Source organism: Xenopus tropicalis, chromosome 4 (assembly GCF_000004195.4).
Source record: "Xenopus tropicalis strain Nigerian chromosome 4, UCB_Xtro_10.0, whole genome shotgun sequence".
Classification (NCBI taxonomy): domain Eukaryota; kingdom Metazoa; phylum Chordata; class Amphibia; order Anura; family Pipidae; genus Xenopus; species Xenopus tropicalis.
Genome location: NC_030680.2, coordinates 64,751,277 through 64,773,877, shown reverse-complemented (window position 1 = coordinate 64,773,877; position 22,601 = coordinate 64,751,277). Strand labels below are relative to the sequence as shown.

General features: G+C 36.9%; 1 protein-coding gene across 2 annotated transcripts in view; it reads left to right on the top strand.

Moving 5' to 3' along the window:
- dusp22a (dual specificity protein phosphatase 22-A) overlaps window positions 1-22,601 on the top strand; it is a 49,728-nt gene that overhangs the window by 10,226 nt on the left and 16,901 nt on the right. For both annotated transcript variants that reach the window (XM_031900795.1, XM_002936098.5), the window contains exons 5-7: window positions 8,618-8,667; window positions 18,157-18,231; window positions 21,057-21,228. In XM_031900795.1, coding sequence (XP_031756655.1) covers window positions 8,618-8,667; window positions 18,157-18,231; window positions 21,057-21,228 — 297 coding nt within the window. The remainder of the gene's footprint in view (window positions 1-8,617; window positions 8,668-18,156; window positions 18,232-21,056; window positions 21,229-22,601) is intronic.

Genomic DNA, 22,601 nt, shown 5'->3' with positions numbered 1-22,601 from the left:
TATCGTATTGGCGATCCGAAAGTCACGGAATTTTCGTACCGAACGAATGCACGCTCCGAGCATTAGTGCATTAGTAAATCTGCCCCTATGAGTCAGCTTCCTGCTGATTGGCTCAGATCCACATTCCTAAGGGGGGGGGGTGAGCAGAAAGCAAAGAGCTGTGTGTCTCTGGCAGAGGAAAACAGACACAACTAATCTTTTGATAGGGAACTCAGTGCAGCATTTCTGTGAGTGCTTATGGCTGTATTTACATAGACCTTTCTGATAAAGCTTACTTAGTTTTTACCTTTCCTTCTCCTTTAAAGGAGAAGGAAAGACAAAGTCACTTGGGGGTGCTTCCTCCTTCCTGATTCACTCGCGCGCGCGTGCACAGTAGAGTGAAAAGTCGAACTTTAACAGAGAAGTCGGCTTCTCACTGCGCATGCGCCGACCGCTGGCATTTGCCGGAAAAGGAAGCAGGAAGGAGGAAGCGCTCACTACAGGTACCCCGGGCTGGTGCAGTTTTCTTCTAACAGGGGCACCAGCCTGGGGTAAAAGGTAGGCGATTTAAGTCACTTGGGGGTGCCTAACATTTTGGCACCCCCAAGTGACTTTGCCTTTCGTTCTCCTTTAAGTAAAAAAGAATAAACCATTTAAAAACTTTTTCTGCTAAGGAAAAATAAAACAGTAAAAAGAAAACAGTAACATTCATGACAATAGTGAAACTTTTGTTGAAGAGAGCCAGTAGCATATCACCTCCAAAAGAAAGTTTTGGTTATAGTTATGGTGTTTTCAAATACCTCATGGTCTAGATGCAGACACCTTAAATTGTTTTGTGTGCAAATTCACACAGTTCAGTCGCACAATGTTTATTGTTGGCATTTAAATAAATGCTTAGTAAAACTGAATTAAAAGTGCAGAACAACAGAGCTATTTATCAAACTGTGTAAACAACATGCATTGCCGACTGATTCAACTGTGCATTCATTTTCTGTATAACATTTTTCTGCATAAAATGCAGGACCCTCTTGAGAATGGTACTCATCTATCACTGCTTCTTTACATCATTTTTTACAACCATAATTTACTTGAAGCTTGAATTTGCCATTTGACTTTATTGGATTATGCCGGTGAAAATAAAGGTGTAAAATAATGGTGTCAAATACACTGCTTGGCCAACGTAACAGAAAATACACCTTTACATATTTGCCATTTATTTTATCCCACTTTTTGGCCATAAATTACTTTGTACAGCATTAGAAATAATCCCCTAAGTGACACAATGCACTAAGGTGGTTGCCTACACACCAATTTTACTATTATTATTAAAAAGTGGCACAAATTTTTTTAATTGTTTAGAAAAATTGGTTGTTGTTTTTGTATGTGATCTGTATTTTGTATGTAACCTTCACCGATTTATTGTACAGCACTGCAGAATATGCCAGCATTTTATAAATATATGTTAATAACAATATTCATAATAAATTGCACTGCACATGTGCAGAAGCCTATACTATCCAAACAATATTTAGTTTTAAACATTGTACTGCCAGTTAGAAAGTTTATGTGAGGATCTGATTGGTTGCTCATGGTCCAGGTGCAAGAACAGTACATTGGAAATTACATCAATATTACTATCCCACAACCATTAATGCAAACAATTATATTGCAGAGTAAAATTAATAAAGTATCAGTCTTCCATTTTTTTTGTCTGAATAGTAAGCAAGAAAAGCATCAGAGGGGTTAAACCACCATAAAATGTTCTAGGATGAGCAAGCTGGGGATCAGCATATGACAGCACTGATAGCTTCTGCACTCCAGACTCCTTGTAAGGTCAAATTCAGTTTAGAATGGGAGGACTATGAACACAAAAACACTCTCCAAATGGGTGATTTATAGTAGAGACCTGATCTCTGCTGTGTATTAAGCTGGAGCTTGATATTGAACTTGGAATCTCTCTCAAACTCTGACCGCCACCACTGGTTAAAGTTACTGGTCTAAATTTAGAAGTCTTTTTAGAAATACTTTTGATATATAATGTATATCCGGATGGTTCAGAAACATGACTGCAGCAGGTTGTTGCTGAGTGTACCTACACTGTCAATTCAAAGGAGCAGGAGGCTTCTGCCACTGCCACCCTGCTGTTGTTGTCTCCACTCAGACAGGACACTGGATACATGCTCCTGGCTTATAAGCCTTTTCTTGGGCATGAATAAATACTTTAGCACTGAAAATGTGTTTCATGTGCTTTTTGAATGAAATTTTTATTGTTTTTTAAAATGTAGAGGTAATCAATATATACAGTAGCTGAGAAAAGATACATGAGTCATTTTGTTTGGCGGCTAGGTCATATACTTATACTACATTAAACTTAAATACATTATAACTTAAATATTATCTCCTAGTTTATGCCGAGTTTGGCTGCACTTGCAGGGCTAAGTAGAATTGGGGTTTTTAGGGCTTACTATGGGAGCCATATTTAAAATTAGGTTTCTGTGTTTTTTAAACAGGCAGGTCAGTTTTTAATTGATTGCTATGTCCATTATTTTGGCTCATTTTATACTGTTGGTTTCTTCCATTTCCTGGTTAATATGTACCCAGCTGCCATTTAAATATATTGTTTTAATCTATGAGCTAGGTTAGTGATCTTCTCGTTTTTTTCCAAGTAGGAAGATGCAAGGATACCTAGGAAATTTTGTTTTATTTTAAGAACATCAGCATTTTGATATGGAATATGAAACTTTCTCATTGCACCCACTACCTCAAAGTACTCCAGAGTAGAAAGCTGAAATTAAAGTACAGATGCAACAGTTGTTTCTATTAAGAATTCTTCAGAGCACTACTTTGGTATAAAATAGTGCAACCCTGGTGTTCCAACAAATGACACATCTTGGTGACTTGTCCATATGATATTAGCCTGACCTTTAATACTTTAACATTATCTGACTTTGGAGCACTGTGGAAGTGGGAGAAGCAATATGGTCACCTTTTGCAGTTTTGCACTTTTTATGTTTATTATTGTACTGATAATGTATGTTATAGTGACTTACATGTACTCAAGCAATACAAAAGTAATGCAGGCTGACTTGGTACACATTACTGCTAGCCAAGCCATATATTGGAGACAGTCTCTTATTGACCAAAAGGACAAGTAAGTCTTCTAGCCATAGAAATCAGTCAAAAAAGAGAATGGTTGCAGGGGTCGTATACAGTACAATACAATCAAATCAAACAGGCCAGGGGTCAATAGTGGAAAACAAGCAACATGCAGGCAGGACAGGGACAGATAAAGCAGGAACAGGAGCAGGCGATGCATGCAGGAAAATAATTGAAATTGTGGAAACCATGAACTAGTAGCTGAATTGTAAACAGCCCTGCATCACTTTTTGAATAAAGACTGTTATATATTATGGAAGTTACTGTCTTGGGTTTATATAAGGCAAGCTTGTGCCTTAAAGTGCACAGCGTCTTGTTCTGAATCTTAATGTTATCTGTGGATCAGTTTGGCGACAGTGAGCTTGCTGGTACATGGGCAGTTAATGATACTCCGGCTTTTGTATAAGGTGTGTGTGGGGGGGGTGGGTTAGTTCTCCTTTAAAGTACATTAAAAGTTACCTATAAGTCAGGTTGTTTGCTTTTCACTGATATGCCTGCTTTTGTAAGTAATTCCTAAACCTGACTGTTTTGCCAGCCTGACTGTTCCTTCGCAGTCAGTTATAGCTTTTAATGCTAAGGGACTACTGCTGCACAAATATGGGAGGGAACATGGGGGATCAGATAGCTTATTTAAAAGCATTGGGCAAATAATAATTAAGGAAAAATTATATATACCATGCTAAGACACTTTAAGGTGTAAAAAAAAGGTTACATTTCTGTTGTCAGTATCTCAAGACAAGGATATATTCATATATTTAAATGTTCACATATTTCATAAGATAGATGTATAATGTATCTTATATCATAATGTTTGTGGAGAAGTAGGATAATATTTTGATAACACCTTCAATCACTGGCTTCAGCCTCAAGTGATTGGGCCAATTATAGACAAATCTTGCCTTATCTAAATTCTTGACAAAAATCATTATTTCAAACCAGAACTGGTATTTTAAGATGAATGAAACTTTAGTCTGGATCTCTGGAAACAAATTTCACCAATACAGACAAGACATTTATGAGTACTGTCTGCTGGTTGTTGTGCATATAGTGGGCTTCATAATGGGTTTCTACTAGCCAGGATAACATTGAAAATGAAAACAGCATGCAATGGTGGTCTTATATTGTGTGTATTAACACTTGTCTGTGTGTGGCATAGAGTGCGAGTCTCTTGAATAATGTCTTCCTGATGTTTTGTTATTTATAAACTCCAGATGTTCCAGGAGAGTCAATTTCCTGCTCTTTCTCTTCTCAGACAGCTGAAAACCAAGCCTCCTTTTACAGATTTCCCATGCATATATCTGTAAGGTCCAGTCTTTACAGTCATGATTACTAATATGGAAAAATAAAGTCTGCAAGGCCATGCAAAGTCTTATTTTGGGACTGTTGCTACATATTGGAATAATGACGTTTTTAGCGAATTGGCCTATTGGCCCATTCTTAAATCCTGTGAAAAGATTAATTCATTTGGTCATAGTCTAGTCATATATATTATACATTTAATGAAAACCATCACAAATACCTGGCTTTTCTTTTGCCAGCCTGCAGATATCACATCATCATAAATCCTGTCTGACTGTTTCCCTTATGATAGACAGTTTAGCTATATATAATGTAACAGCAGTATTTATACATATACCACAGTCTTATCCACGACAGGGAATTAGAAAAGACAATAAATCCAGATGATCAGTTATTTCCATGGATCCCACTTAGTTGCAGCCACCGCAATAGAGTAGATCGGTCCTTAGTCATCTAAAATATTTAAATAATAGAGGGGTACCGGGCCATAGTGATAACATTCAACAATTTATTATAAAATGTCATCTGGATATCTTTGACTCTGTCTACCAAACTCCATATGGGTTCAGAGAAGCTTTTTTTTTTAGAGTAGTGCATGGAGGGCAGTGGTATTAGATATTAGGTCTTTTAAAGTGTTGTTGGTGTCAGTGGATTTCTGTTTAGATGCTTAGCTTTGATGGACAGTCTTTATTAGACTGAGTCAGGGTGGAGTAATGCTAAATCTATTCTTTGATTGTTTGGGCAGCAATACTCATAGGAATATATAACAATTTGAAATATGTTTTTATCATTTTTAAAATCACTTTAACTTAATTAAAAAAAACAGCCAAAACACTCAAAAAACACAGCCCTTTCCAGAGAATGATTTATTAGAAGGGGCAGAATGAATGCATTGGCAACCACGCGGAAGTGCAGGAGCATATTTATATGCAAGTAGCTAATGAACTGAGTAAATATGTGCTCTCCATTGTGTCCTATTTAGAGCACCCATATTTGGGTGTATTTGTTACTGACCCCTAGGGTTGCCACATGAATGGCTTAGCCTGTAAATCACCAGCTAGGGCCAGTACAGGTATTACAAATTTACACACAATGTACTTGCCCGTAAATTTGTAATGTCCTATAAATCCCTCTCTTTCTTGACCCTTTCTACTCCTGATCACCCTTTATAACCATGGGCCTCCCTCTGCTCTGTCTATAACCCCTTCCACCCCGCCCACTTCCTGCCCATTTCCATCCCCATACACCTTTTCCCCACTCAGGCCGCCCATTTCCCTGCCCCTTACAGCATAGCCCCACCTCAAACTATGACATCACAACCCGCCCCCAACCTGAAGGCCAATATGACTGACAGAAAAAAGTGGCAACCCTACTCACCCCTTATGTGTATGGCACTAAGAGATTTAGAGATTTGTAGGGTGTACAGGGCATATGGACACTGTGGAAACCTCATGAGATATTGCTTCTGTTGCAGTTTGGCCACCAGAGGCCACTAGCTCACTATAGTCTATAGAAGGAATATATCTGGTTGGTCTAATGTGGTGCCTAACAGTTGTTTAGATGCTTATATAATCATTGCCTGCACAGATAAACATTCATTTTAATGTGAATTCCCCTTTGAAAAAAATTAACATCCAGAACAGACAGCAGTATAAAAATAATTTAAGGGACCAAGCTGTGTTCACAAAAGTGAACATATGTACCTTAGCCTATTTTTCATTTAAATTGCACAGTATTCAAAATTTACAACATTCTGTTAAATGAAAGACGATTGCATATATTCAGCTGAATGATTCATGAACTGGAAGAAAGGAAGCACTCACTTGAGAAAAATCTCTCTGTAATGCATAGGAGACATCAGTGTTTTTTCTTAGAATGACTGCTTAGCTTTAGAAAAATATCATATATATTAGTAGCTGTAATGTATCATGTATTTCAAGATACTTTTTGAAAGTGTAGGTGGAAACGTGAGATACTGCTTTATGCCAAAACATGTTTCAGACAATACTGAGGATGTTGCCAAACGTAAATATTTTCTACATGGAAGCAGTGCAGTGTTATGACCTGCTGTACAAGTTTCCACATACTGCTAGCCTACACACTTAAATGAATGTACCATATCCCTACACATCACGTTTCCCATTAAAACAACCAGCACACCAGAGTCCATGCCTTTAGATTAAAGGAACGGAACTTTTATTTGAAGCAGCGTAGGTGTTTTTTCATGGTGAGGGCAGTGAGGATGTGAAATGCCCTTCCTAGTGATTTTGTAATGGCAGATTCTGTTAATGCCTTTAAGAGGGGCCTGGATGGGTTCTTGAACAAGCATAGTATCCAAGGCTATTGTGATACTAATATCTACAGTTAGTATTGTTGTTGGTATATATAGTTTATGCATGAGAGTGTATAGATAGGTAAGTATAGGTTTGTGTGTGCTGGGTTTACTTGGAAGGGTTGAACGTGATGGACTCTTTTTTCAACCCTATGTAACTATGTAACATTTCCATCTACTTTTTGGAACAAACTCCAGCTTTTTTGGTTTACGATAGCTTTTGGGGCCTCTAAGAATTCTTAACAGTCCAAGCAGTGTTTTTTTTAAATTTTCTGTTTCAAGCCTCACATACATGTTCAACATTTTGCATTCGTATTTCACGGCCCTAGCTGATCTTCAGACTGGGCTTTTAGGTGTACTTAAAAAAAGTGAACTGGCATTCTCTCAAAATCCTACCATTACTGGTCTTTACTCTGAGCCCCCCTATCAGCTGCTGTTTGTTTAGGCATTGCTTTAATCTCCCTCACACTTATGTTAATAATCCATTTCACCACAAAACCTGCATAGCAAGACTCCATTCATTACAATTTCTTTAAAAGAAAGATCTATGTAAATACAGCCATAAGCACTCACAGAAAAGCTGCACTAAGTCCTCTATAAAAAGAAACACAGGATTTCTTGTCTCTTTTTTTGTAAACATGTTCTTAGGGTATCTGACTTCCTCACTCAGAAAAATCCTTCATTCCTGGGGCTGGAGTCTGTGCAGTTCTTTCCTTTCTCCCCTCCCGCTCCCCCCGCCATAAGAATTCATAAAATTCACTCTCCCCACCCTTAGGAATGCATGATCTGAGCTATAAGGACTAGACTGCAAGCAGGAAGCTATGGACACCAAGTTAAAATGGCAGCTTCAATCAGAGAAAACAAACAGAGAAAGCTTCTAGGGCTCTTTACTCAGGTATGGTAATGCTTTATGCTGAATAAATATAGTGTTCTAGGTGGCACTAATGTGGCAAATCTATTGGCAGTAAAATGCCAAAATGAATTTCCTTCTCCTTTAAACTGCATCAAACCATTGGGTGTATTTAGCTTATTGTGTTTAAGCCATCACCCTTGTCTCTCTCCAGCCATATTAGACAAAATATTGGGCTGTTGGAGTTTCCTAACATGCACCTTTATGACACAAAATATGATTAGATGTATTTGCTTAAATGGACGATCAAGGGCCTTTTTAAAATAGTGTGTAAGCCAACATCACCTGTGATGTTGCCCATAGCAGCCAATCAAAAAATAGATTTGAACAGTCACTTACAATTTAGAAAACAAAAGCAAAGATATGATGCTATGGGCAACACCAGTGATGTTGGCTTACACACTATAATAAGTATAGTATAGTTATGATATTTTACACGATTAACAGTAGTACCACCAGTGTGTGAAAGCAGATGTTCCCAGTTTGCTTTGTATCCGCAAAGTTGTAGATCCACTGTTCTTAGGAAAATATCTTCCCTGCCCCATTATTTTTAAAACTAACCTTAAATCTTGTTTTTTTTTTCTTTTTCTCCATAAATCAAAAAGCAACATACTTGATGTGAATATCTGAAACTAATATTGGATTAATTACATTTTGTTTGTGCCTAACAGACCATAAAACACTGAGTTTCAACTTTGGGTTAAGTTTCTGTGACAAGTATTTGTCATACTACATATTTGTGCCCAATAGAAGTTCCAGAAACTTTATTCAACTGAAAAGAATCAGTGCAAAATAATATGGTTATTTCATTAATTTCCCCAGCCAGTTAGCCAGTTTACTAAGAGCTGTGACATATTAGTACAAGTCAGGGGTATTCCTATATTCCCTCCTGCTGTCATTCGTTTCACAGCCCTCTCGCTATGTCTCTGTCTCTCTTGCAGGAAATGACCTATCTCTGCATATCTGCCTCTGACTCATCAAGCCAGAACCTGTAAGTTGGCAACTTGTCATTTTTTCCCCTTTTAGCAATGAACATATACATGTGGTGCTTCAGAAGCACTGATTAGTTTCATTTCTTGTCCACAATTGTCCTGTACAATGGAAAAGCCTGTAAAAATTACAGCAATTACTAGCAGGCATATTTAAGATGTTTATTGAAAATAAAAATGGTTTACCTGGGTTTTAAGTCAAACATGCAAACACATCATCCAAATGCCCTTCTAGTTGTTGTCACAGTTAGAAGCCAACTGGCAAAAAAATGCACTTCTGCTTTTTTTTGTTTATGTCTGTTGTATAATAATTATTTTATACTGTATATTTGTTTAATGACAAATGTCAAAATGCCCTGTTTCTTGCTTTTTACACTTAGCCCCTTGCTTCTTGTTTTCTATTTTCCTATGGAGCAGCTCTTTTTGCTCATGAAATAGAGTACACAATATCAGAGCTGGGCCAAGTAGCTTTGCCATGAAAGAAGTCCTTCATGGATGGCAGCCTCATAGGGCTCCAGCACTTGCACATGTGGCATTAGTGAATGAACCTGGCAATTACAAGCAGGACTGGAACTTGGAGTTGGAGCCTAGAGGGCATAGTTGGTGGGGGGGGGGGCGCAGTCTGAGACCAGAGAGAGAAGTGACAGCAATGGAGGGGAATTAGGGTGGGGAATGGGGATTTTAGGGTGTGTGTGTGCAGGGGCAGGCTGCTGAACCACAGGACCAGGTGGTATAGCCTTGGGCAGCAATATTAATTGCTCCAATTCTGAATACAAGGCCTTTAGAAAAGGCCTTTTAACTGGAAAAGTTCTATATTACCTCATTTAAGGATAGTGGGTGTTGTTGCTATAGTTTCTGCCTCTTGCTGTTTGCCATCGTTTTCACTATTTACAGACATCAGCCAAAGGGTTTCGCCAGGCTAGATCAAATGGAGCCCTTCTCAAGGTGGCCACACACATTTAGATTTTAATCTTCTTCCAACAAACGTCAAGATATCAATTGTACATTTAGGGCTCTGACACACGGGAGATTAGTTGCCCGTGACAAATCCCCCTGTTCGCGGGCGACTAATCTCCCCAAAATGCCATCCCACAGGCGAAAATGTAAATCGCCGGTGGGATGGCATACACGGCGGTGCAATTTCAGTGAAATCGCTGAAGTTTCCTCTTAAGGCAACATCCATGATTTCACTAAAAGCCCGCCGCATATGCCATCCCACCAGCGATTTACATTTTCGCTGGTGGGATGGCATTTTGGGGAGATTAGTCACTCGCGAACAGGGAGATTTGTTGCGGGCGACTAATCTCCCTGTGTGCCAGAGCCCTTAAATGCAACAATCTAAAGCTAACCTTCAGACTGAAATTGTAGGATAAAGCCTTAAAAATAACAAATTGGAGGATGTTCTGAACATGAAATAGTTGGCAGACACCATGTTTTGTACAAACTACGTTCGTACGATGATATCGGTGCATGTATGACCAGCTTCACTCAAATTACCTCAGCAAGAAAATACCCATCGTTTATTCATCTGCTTTCAATGATACGATTACAGCTTGACAGTTAAAAAGGTTCTGAAACACAATGTTTATAGTCTGTTCCTACAGAATAAATAATTTAGAGGAAAAAAATACTTTAGAGATTTTTTTGTAGTTTGGAAGTGCATGCAAGAATCTAGATTCGTTTTTGTTCAGTCATTAATGCCATGTTGCTCAATCTTCCTTTTAGACAAAGTTATCAGATTCTAGTGTTAGCATAATAAATTCCTGATAAACATTTAAGCAGCTGACAGACCACATGCCCCATCGAGTGTGGAAGCTTCCACGAATCTACCTCGGTTTCTGTGAAAAAGCACTTCCTCCCATTTATCCTTTACCCTAGCACTGTTCAGCCTCAAACCCAACCATTTAATCTAATACTTCTCTTTCTGTGAAATGTGCTTCTCTGTTGTAAATAGAAACAACTCTGAAAGTGATTTTTCTTTTCATCTAAAAGCTGGACAGAGATTTTTCAACTTTAAAACTATGGAAAATGTGTCAAATAATGCAGAGAGAAACCTTGTGCTATTTATGGTATTTCACTAGAGTTATGTACAGGTATCAGACCCTTTATCCAGAAACCCATTGTCCAGAAAGTTCCGAATTACAGAAAGGCCATCTCCCATAGTCTCCATTCAAATAATTCACACTTTTAAAAAAGGTTTCCTTTTTCTCTGTAATAATAAAACTGTATCTTGTACTTGATCTCAACTAAGATATAATTAACCCTTATTTGAGGCAAAACAATGATATTGGGCCTAATTACAATTTAAATAATTTTTTTTAGCAGACTTAAGGTAGGAGATCCAAATTGCGGAAAGGCCCCGTATCCGGAAAACCCCAGGTCCCGAGCATTCTGGATAATGGGTCCCATACCTGTACTGTACAGTATCCTTTTGTTATTGGTAATATAGGATAGAAAGTAACACTCTCTATTTTATTTTTTTATTTATTTTATATGACTGTTGAAAGCCTATTTAATTTGTAAAAATGTAAACTAATTCCGAGTTGTCTCCTTTATTCCACTTTATTTTAGATTTAAATAATGCAGAATAGTTTAGAAATAATTGTCACACTGTGCTCTGTGATGTAAAGTCAGCCTATGTTTTATGTAATATATGTTACATACAACCTTTCTTTTATATTTTCTGTTTACATGAAATGCACTTGGTACCACACTCAGTAAAGGTCACTATCCATTCAGTGACATTTACAAGAAAGTTGAGGTTTCCTGTTATAGCTCTGATGCTTAATCAAAGACCTTGTCACACACTAAAAGTGGGCTAAAAGTTCAGAAACTTTGGATGTATATACACTAATTTTAAGTTATTCTTAAGTAGACTTTTGCTGTCACTTCTTATTCTAAACCCTTAGAACTGCTACAGTGCATCACTGAGAAACCTCTTAGCTTGAATTGGTTTGACTGTAGCTTTAAATTTAACACAGGAAGGAAACCTTTATATTGAGATTCTTTTTAGTCAGTCTTTTTTTTTTTGTTTTGTATTATGCAATGTTCAAGAACAGGGAGAGCTTGGACGCGTATTATATATCTCCTACAGGGCACATCATATTTAAGTGAATGTTATGCCTTACTAATAAATCACTGTAACAATATAGCCCATTTATCACTGTGACTTTGCCAGGACATTTTCTTCATATTTGTTATGGCTTTCTTTTGCAGACTATTGTTACAGTTCTTTGTAAAACTGTATCATATTTGGAAATGCTGTAAATGGTGTTTGAAGGACACTTAAATAACATATTCATGACCCGTCCCCAAAAGCCCTTTAAAAATAAGGAAATGTGGAAATGTGCTTTACAAAGCATAAAAACACACAATGGTACAGTTAATTTAAATGAAACTAATGAGAATAATAAAATAGGAATGTGCCAAGAAATTCAATAAAAATAGTTGGAATTAAAACCCCTAGCCGAAAGAGCATACTGTATAGAGTGAGAAGACAAACAAACAAAAAGTGTGTTGTTGTGGAGGGACTATTAGAATTAGGCAGTTAGAAATTATATTACAATAACGTGTATATTGGGTTCTATCAAAAAAAAGTCATATTCAAATATAGACTATGATTAAACGGTGTGCACACAATGTGCTAGTACCTCAAATATTACATAGCTAATTTAACAACTGGAAGGCAGGGTGCAAAGTGCAAAACATGGGTGCAATGTATACAATTTTTGCACTTTGCAATCTGCTGTTGTCTCTTCAAGAACTGTCGCAGGTCACTTCACTCTGCTTCAGAGCACAGAGACCAGCTGCTCTGACTGCTGTGTTTGACAGCACTGTATTCATGAGGGAATGTGAGGCATGTAGGCATTTTTTTTCTGTCCCTTAACGTGTGCATTGCTCAAATACACAAGTTAAGGGAGCAGTGGCAGATGAAGGCCGTACCCTTACTACCTGCTCTATGGCAGGGTTGGCCTGCGCCTGACGATGCTGTGCACCTTGCCATGGATTTTTTAGTGATGTACAGAGCTCAGCCAGTTCGGAACCTGCCTAGAGGGCTTTCTAGTGGGAGTGTGTAGGTAGTAAGCAGGCCTTTATTTAAGAAAAAGTAAAAGCTACCTCTTACAGGTACAATAGTGTGTCTGTGTGATCAAATAACCGTACAGGGACTTAGGTTAGCACCAGAGTACAAATGGACACCATACTTAATTTAAAGTGGAGGAGTATACAGTCGTTATGCACCTGTCTGAGCACATGGAAAGCATCTACTATATATCTAAATTGCTAACCTTATTTACACCCAGATCTGCCTGTTGATTTACATAATTAAGGACACATTAAAACGATCATTCATAGATTCTGTAACAATTTTACTTAAACAATAGTACTCCAATACTCTATGTAGACTTTACATTCACTTTAATTTTTTTTATTACCCCATAAAACATATTATAGACTAATCTGCACATGGATCAAAGTATTAGCTGCCATTATTAGTTTGCAAATAATGCAAACTGTTGGAGATTTAGATTCAGGATTCAGATATATCCAATTTTTTTTTTTACTGAATCCTGAGTGCCTAGGCATACAAAATTGAAGCTTTAAGTGCACAATCTTTTGACAATTGGACAACTGAAGGTGACAATATTTTTCATATACTAAATTTTTGTGGGCACTGTTGCCCATGTGCAACAGACATCTTTTGTGATGGATTCGGTATGCAGACAAATCCTAAAAGGTTTAATTCAGTGCATCCCCAAGTGCAGAGTGCTCATTTCTACCTCATAATTGATTGCTATACATAATTAGAACTGGTGAAAAAGTTACACTTTTTTAAAATTAAAATCAAAATTACATTTGCAGAGCAAAAAGTCAAAACAAAGAAGGAAGTAGACCAAAAAAAATTGCACCTTCTATAGTCTACACATCTCACAAAATTAAAATTTCCAAGAAACTTCTCATGCTATTGTGCTACAGTGATATACCAGAGAGAGGGGCAGTCAACTGAATTTGTTGAAGTCTGTCAGTCTGCATCCCCAAAACATACAAGTCAATTCCCTACAAGAATAGGATTATGTAATACATGAAGTAGGCATTTTAAAGTAGGCTTTTAAAGCTTCCCCCCAAAACAATAACATTACCATTTTTTATATATATTGGAAGCAATCATTTGCTATATACAATATACAATAAATCATACCCATCCTTATGAATGTAGAATAACTCAGAAAATGTTGAGTTTGAGTTTTAGCTACTGCTAAAAATAAAACATATTTATGTAACTCCACTGCTGTAAGGAGTAGCAAGCTTAATTTATAAGAGAGAGTAGCCTATCTATTTATGTGAAGTTGAAGACATAAGACATGTTACCAGTGGTCTTTCTAAAGTCTGCTTCTTTGCTCTTGCTTTAACCACACGCTGTGTGCTAATGGATAGAGCTGAATACTTTAGGTACTTTAAGTTTACCACAAATGTAAGTGCATGCGGTTTACTAATTTTATTTGCAAAAACATCAGTACAAACTACTTTATGAATTTATCCTTACTAACAAACATTAGACATTAATTTAGCTTGTGATAGCTAAATAACTCATTTAGCAACATTTGCTAATATAAACTATAATTATAACCTGACTTAAATCATGTCCCAGGAATTAAGTCATTTGATCTTTCTTATGCTCCTCTAATTCTAATCCAAGCATAGGACAAAGGTGGGGGGGGGACGACCCAACAGAATTGCTGTTATCCCTGATGCCAATTGAGGCAGTTTGCATATCTGAAAACACCACCTCTTCCTGCTCTATCTTGTTCTTGCTAACATTTGGATGAATTGTTTTTGGCTTCTGAAAACTATAGTTGTTATAATTAATATTTCAGTTTACTGAGTAGTCTGAGAATTCCTATAGGTTAATATTATCCCTGAACAGTACTGCTTTTGTTTAATACCGAAAATATATTATCTGAACAGAATCATTTACACCAGTTTACTGAGTATTTGCAGGGAAGTAAAAGTATGCCCTCCCTAAAATCACAACTAGTATATTTTAAGTTCAAATGGGGTCCAAGCCTTTTTTCTTGATTTTGTCTTTGTTGTCACCCAATAGAAATGTTGTGAGAGAATAATGCAATAATATTCCTGCTGCATAGTCTTTTACTAGCAGCAGCATTGGTTCCTGTCCTGAGAGGTCCTTTTGTACCCCCTATGTGATCTTGACCTGGTGGCCAAATGATTGAAGCTATCCAATTTGGTCATCCAATTTTATTAAGTATAATAATTGTGGGGTTGGCCTTCAGGTTATGTAGCAGGTTGCAAATAATATTACTGAAATAATAGTGACTTGGTATTTTTTCATTTTGTATCTTGCCCCATTGGCTACCTCTGAAGGCACGACCCTTTATATTTCTAGAATGCAGCCTAAAGAGCTGTGCCTTCCCTTAATTATAGTGCTGCCATAACAGCATTAATTTCCTGCATTAATTGCAGGATTGCCTTGTGGCATACACTTTGCACCAGATTTTTAATCCAGTGCAAGCTACAGAATGCAGCAATGGCTGAAGATACAAGGGCCAATTTTGCGCTTCTTCTTGTGGCTTCTTCTTGTGGCTGGGACAAAAATAGATGACCCCAAGTAAGAGCATCTCGAGAAGATCTTTTTATGCAGTGTGCCTCAGGAAATGTTGCAAAATATTGTAGTAAATTCTTTACATTTTGATTCTACAGTTTATTTAGTTGGAGCATTTTTTCATTTTTGTTTGTATCTAAACCTGCAGTAAGGAAAGGCTCTAAGTGTGGCTGATCAGTAAGTGCCACACTAATTTAGGAACTGATGCCATGAGGCCCCAACAATACCACTCTGAAGTCTCTGCTGTCCCATTTAAACTACCCTGCAGTACTTTTATTAGAATCTTGTTACATTATCATGAGATAGTTTATATAATAAAACATTACATTTAGGGAAAACACGGAAAACATTCTTAAAATTAAATAAAGAGCACTCATTCTTTAAAGGAGAACTAAAGCCTAACTAAACGATGTGGGCTAGAAATGTTGTAAATTATGTTTTGGGAGAAAGGTAGCAAGCTTATTGGGACAAACCGAAACATAAGATAGGATTATTATATGTTCCAAATATACAATTGTTGTCAAGACTTGACCTAATTGTAAATGCCTACAGTAAATGTCAATTTGTTGACCCCCCTTCCCTTCTTGCCTTCTGTATCCCCCATTCTATGTGTTTGAAAATAAAGAATATTTTAAAAAAAATATATATGTTTTGGGTTTCTGTACCAGCCCAAGGCAACCACAGTCCTTTAGCAGGGAAGATCTGTGCCCCTAAAGATGCCCTCAGTAGCTCCCCATCTTCTTTTCTGCTGATTCACTGCCAAGCTCTGTGCTGCTGTCAGTTACTGAGTTAGGGACCAATTCCCAATATACTGTATATATAAAATATAAATGTCACAATATAAGGCTGATTAGTAATAAATACAGATAATTACTACATGGCAGCTCTGAAACCAGCATCAGAATTTAATAATGCGCCCTGTAGCATCAGCTTATATGACAAGCCAGCCTTGTTTTCTGCTTGATAATTTGCAACAACCCCCAAGCTTAGTTGCAAGCACTTTTCATTACTACTATAGAGATGCTGAAACTTTAGGCTGGTGCAGTAAGTATATAAAATATGGCATTTTTAGCTATATTCATTTTTAGGCTTTAGTTGTTCTTTAAGTCATTTTGTAAACTAGATATTGTGGGGCTGTCTGTGGGATGAAATGTACTGTTGTGGTCACAGTTCAGTGCCTACAGGTAGATGATAATCGCCTTTTTGCACTTATGTGCTAATTCATTCCAGGAAGTTTAGCAATGTCTAATTTTGGCAACAATTTGTATAAGTTGTACGATTTAGCCCTATAGATATACCAGCACAAACTTACAGTATTGATTGCTGCTTCCTAAAAACAAACGCTGAAAATGAAACAAATTAAATTACATTTTAACAATCCCCAGCATGATTTTTTTGAAGGAAAGTCCTTTGGCACATAGTGACATCAGCTCCTCTTTATATCTCAAGTGTCAAACAACAGGCTCTGGCAAAACCAGTTTGAAGGGGGTTTCTTACTTTGGGTTAGTTTCACATAGGAGGAGATGGGGAAAACCATTGCCTGGATCATCAAAATATCACATTTATGTGGATGTTCTTGAATATTTTGAAAGCTTTGCCTTCATAAATTTCACCACAATGGCACATACAGCCTTGGAGTTTTAAACTAATGGCACATTTGTCATCAGTGATTAAATCTGGGCTACTTGCTTCCTTGCTACTTGCAAAAAAAGTTTGGGCAACTTCAGAAAACAAAGTGCTGCGTATGCTTTCCCGGTGGTGATTTACTTTACTGCCAGTGGGAAATCATTTTGAGGACAATTGTTGCCATTTGTAGCCCAGATTTAACCCTTGTGTGTCAGTAGCCTTATGAGGTAAAGGTCAACTCATATGTAATGTATATAAATGAAATTAAACTGATAAAATATCAAGTTTATGTGGCACACTGCTGGTGAAGAATGACCAAGCCAAGGATCTCAGTAAACAGCTAATTTAAATCAGTTGATGTGATCAGTGATCTGGTGGTCAGTCAGGCATGGAAGGAATAAAAAGAATAAAAAGTAAAATACATATATTAAAAAATACAACAACAATATTTGTATAGTCCTTTCGGATTCTTAAAGCAGTGTACCTTAGGACAGGGGTCTATTAGTCTAGGTCTGTCTGATCACATGGCTTCTGCTATATATTATCAATATCAGAACCAGCAGTGCAGAGAATAAAAAAAGTTTTTTTGTAACTAAGAAAGATATTGTGTCGTATTTATTTAGTCATTTGCATTTTACAGTCCTGTGGTTACCCACACTAGACAGGCTGGCAAGTACCACATGTTTGCTGTTCCATTTAGGAAATTTTCTTTTTCTTCTATTGTATTGTTTATTTATCAGTCAGTACCAGTACAATAAACCATCTTTCCTTCGATTTGTACTTCTGTAACTTGGTTTAATGGAGTGGAGAATCTAAATATAATGACATATATTAAAGTTCACTTTAAACACATTCTAATACCAGTTATTTCTATGGCATAGCTCTTTCTGCACTGTATCCAACCCCACTCTCTTTCTGGTGCTGTTCTCATTGATCGGCACATCTCACTGGTAGGAATTGGCCAAGTTGTACAAACTGGCCTGCCATATAGACAAGTGTTAAAATACACACACATTTCTTTTCAATTTAATTCACCTCGCCTCGGGGCGCCCGGATTGGAAATCTGGCCGTGGTTTTAGGTTGTTCTGGGTAGTTCCAGATTTATTGCGCAGTTTTGATATCAGGCCTGTGCCTTGATCTGTTGAGAAGCTAGAAATACCCCTGGGGTTTATTAATCAGTACCCCCCACCACACACATATTTGCGTCAGTTCACTTGTTTGACATATTTTCTTCTCTCCTTGATAGAATTCAGCATTTTAAACAGTGTATCAAGTTTATTCACGAGTGTCGACTTCATGGAGGTGGCTGTCTTGTTCACTGGTGAGTTCTCTGTTCCCAAAAGACAGGTAAATCCTGATGTATACATAAAGGGTAATAATTATACAAATAATTTCAAATGAATACAAACTTCTATGTCTTATTATGGTGGGTTGAAAAACCCAACATACTGTTCTTCAACTTATTCTTCCGCTTCTTCTTATTATTCTTAGTGTCCCCCATTTTCTAAACGCTACTCCTCCTACAGTTTTTAGGGGTACAGCACCCAAACTCTCCACACTTCTTTGCACTATAGCAGAGCAGGTTGCTTGTGCTTTCACCCATTGACTTTGACAGGGAAGATTTTCAAACTGCTGTCAATCTACAGCTTTGAGGCTACGCTCGCCAAACTTGAATCACATAGTCATGGGATCAGCCTGATTGAAAATATGATGATTGTTGGATGCCCAAAAGTGGGCAGAGCTGTGAATAGCCAATCAGATTTTACCTATTGACTTTCAATGGGGGAAATTCAACCTGCTGCCATTTTCACAGTAATAACACCGGGGTCCCAAAACTTTGCAGAGTTACACACCAGGTAACTGTGGTTCAAGTTTAGAAAAAGTGGGCAGAGCCACCAACAGCCAATCAGACTTCACCTATTGAATTTTTTTTGGTTTAAATTTAAAATGCTTCCTTTCTCACACTATTTATGTCAGGGTTCCCAAACTTTGCGCAGTCAGTCACTGTGTCAGGGTTAGAAAAAGTGGTGGGAGCCACCAACAGCCAATCACATTTCTTTAAAACCAGGGTCCCCAAACTTTGCACAGTGGTTTTTACTATATAATTGTGATCCACGGTTAGAAAAACTGGCTGGAGCCAACAACAGCCAATTAGATTTCATTCAGTGACTTCACGTTTTTTAAACCAACATGAAGTTTGTTCTCATACTTCCCTTTCTAGTTCTTTTCTTAATGTCTTATTTTTCTTCTGGACATTTTACTGTCTGTTATGGTGCAGCAACTTAAGAGCCAGTCTTTTACGAATACAGTGTCACTGACTGCAGTCAGCACTATATATAATGAACATAGTGTACTGTATTAGGCTTTTAAAGTTAATAATTTAATTTCCATTTCAACTAGGGATGCATCCTATCTAGGATTCGGACTAGTATTTTTTTTTGTTGTTGCAAGATTCTGCTAAATTCTAAGGGACAGATCTATCAAAATCATTATTTGAGTTTTTAGTGGCAAAAAATGTGATTGTAATTATTTTTTAATTTGAGCCAATGGGAGGCTTACATTCAAATTCAAGCTATTTTAAAATTTGAGTTTTAGTAAAAAACTCGAGATTTTACTAACTCATTTAAAATGAAGAGAAGAATGTGATTTTGGTGTGACCAAGTATTTTTGGACATTTTTATGAATAAGTTAGCAATTGAAAGTTTCAAGTGTTTCAGATTTGAATTAATATAAATCTACCTTTCCATTGCTGAATTGAATTTGAACCATAAAAGTTGTGTCAATCTTAATTTCTCTTATACTTTAATATGCAAATTTGCATATTGGTATTTGGCTTGGTATTTGGCCAAATATTTTGTGAAGGATTTGGTATTTGTATGCAAAATCTGAATTCAATTCAGGGCATCTTTACCACATTTTAAACAGTTGGTGTGTGCTGTGGGTGAGTCTTTGTGATGCATGGCAGGTGTAACAATCATTCCCACCATTACAAGCATAATGTGAAATACAGTTTTATTGCATGTACATAAACACTCTTTTAATAACTATAGTTTATTAAATGTAAAGGCATTGCCTGAGGACAAATATTCAAAAATGGGACTGCCCCTGTAAGCTATTACAGTCTGACCAACTAACCTATGGGCAAAGCCATACTTTCTTGACAAGGATTATAACCTTGCATGTAAAATGTACATATTTTTGCCAACATCTAATTCAGCAACATTTGCAATCTATAGGCATTGTATATTCAAAAGTATGTTAAGTTCAAGCCTTATTAATTAACCTAATGTTGAAAAAAGGGGAGTATAATGCCATTTTATTTTGCAGTTAATTGATTCACCCTTACCTCTCCTGCCCATATTATACCAGAAAGATGATGGTGAAATAAACACATTATTTCCCTGTTCACAAGCTAGTCCAGCCAGGTTATTTGTGGCACAGTAATTATTCCTTTGCTTTTCAATTTCTGTACTTTTGCCACGCCATGCTTAGCTATTAAATGAATCAAAGCAGCATCTTGTGCCACTGAATTTATGATCCCTGACAAAAAAGTCATTAATTCCTATTACATTACAAATATATAAAAGACCATAGCATAATGCTAATAGAAATAACAGGCAAATATATCAATAATTTAATTATTGTTAACTATAAATCATCTATAGTGAGTGTACTCATTGAGGGGGTTTTTAGGCATTTATTAGTATGGTCATAAAATGTATTTGGGTTGTTAACAAATAAAAAATTATCGATAAATCTCAAAACATTTTATTGAATTGCCTTAATTTCTAATAGACTTACATTATGATAAATACCCAGCAGCAGTAAAAACTTTTTTCCCAAACATACACTTAGGCCAACTAATTTGACATTCAAGTATATACTAACACATTACCATTTTCACCAGCGCCCCATTAATAGTATTAAAGACTTTTTTCCACCTATTGCTAAAATCAGTGTTTTATGAAACAATTGAGCAATAGACTGGGTGCTCTTTGGAGCAAAGTACTTAGTATTTACTGCATGTCACATCAAGGAATTACAGTATAATTGCATGAAAACCAACAAAGCTTATCTACATGTTTACACTGGGTATTAGAGTATCTAATCTCTTAATCTCTTTCTTCGTTTGTTACAAATAAACAGCTTGGCTGGAGTATCTCGAAGCACAACTATTTTGGTTGCCTATCTCATGACGGTTACAAATTTTGGCTGGGACGAGTGTCTGTCTGCTGTGAGGTCTGTCAGATCCTATGTTGGGCCAAACTTTGGCTTTCAGCAGCAGCTCCAGGAATATGAAATGACATTAGTTAAAGAGGTAACATTTCCTGTACTTGTGCATGCAAATGTCATTTGACTTCTAGTAATGCTAAATGTATTTTCCAAGTCACAAACCTACGGTATTTGTAATACAAAGCTTTTATCATATACATGCTTTCAGATACTGAATTTTTCCCCATGCTGACATTAAGAAAATATTAGCATATTTTGAAAAACTTTAGGGGCTGACTAACAAATGGTAAAAAAAATACTTGATACGTTCAGAATGACCTCTTTTCTGCTCTGGAATGATTAGCTTTAAAAAGATTCCCTCTTTGAAACCTGCAATGGAAATTAACAATTTGTTGTGCTGGAGCTTAACTGCTTGCTTGCTGCTATGCTCTAAGGCTAATGCCACACGATGCGTATGGCGTATATTTTCGGCAAGCCGAAATGCACGCATCATGTGGCATTAGCAGGTCTTCAGCTGCAACTCATTCTGAGAAATTGGCACAATAATCTGATTTCCTAAATGTGTTTATTTGTATCAAGAACATTTTTCACACATTCAGGAAAGAATTAATAAAGAACAAAAATGTCAAACAGCTGGGATATATACCTTTTCCAGGCAGGTAAGGAATGGCAAATTATATTGTGCAATCAAGGGAATCATTCAGGTGACACTGTCCTACTGCCTTACCATGAAATAATTAGAAAACAAGCACTAACTTGAACATATTTCTACAAGAGCAATGGGAAGCAGCTAATAAATCTCCCAGCACAGTTGAAAGGTATTACTAAATGGAATTTAGAATTTATTGTTTGTGATAATGTATATCTTTAAAACAATGTGTGGAACTACATATGCAAAGTTAGACAGTAGCCTTCTCATCTAATCAGCCACCTTTAAATGTGGTTTTGCTGTGCTGTCTTACTAAAAATGTGATAGACCTACCATACATTTTTGCATAATAATCTGATTCTGGCTGACACATCCAGCCAGAACTCTTGCCTGCTGTGTTTAAAGCAAAACTAAATCCCATCCAATGCTGATCATGTGGAAGTCAGGATAACACCTGCATCCCCTGCTTATGCTTCTACTCTGCAGCACCTAGGAGCCAGAGACCGTATGTAATGTGGATAAACATGGTTGCTGCCAAGCTCTGCATTTGTAGATCAGGTACAGAGAAACAGGCCTGTTTTTGGGTATGCACTGAGAGCAGTTTGGAAGGGGGCATAGAAGCTATTTATATAGTGCCAAAATATTTAGATGAAACTGTATTGATAATTTGTAATTATCCATTATGGGAATCCATCATGCCTATTGCCAAGTTAGAAGTATAGCAGGGGAAACTAACAACTGAATAGACAAATTAACCAAAATGCCAAGTTCTTTTGCAAACAAATAACATAACATACCAAGTATCAAAT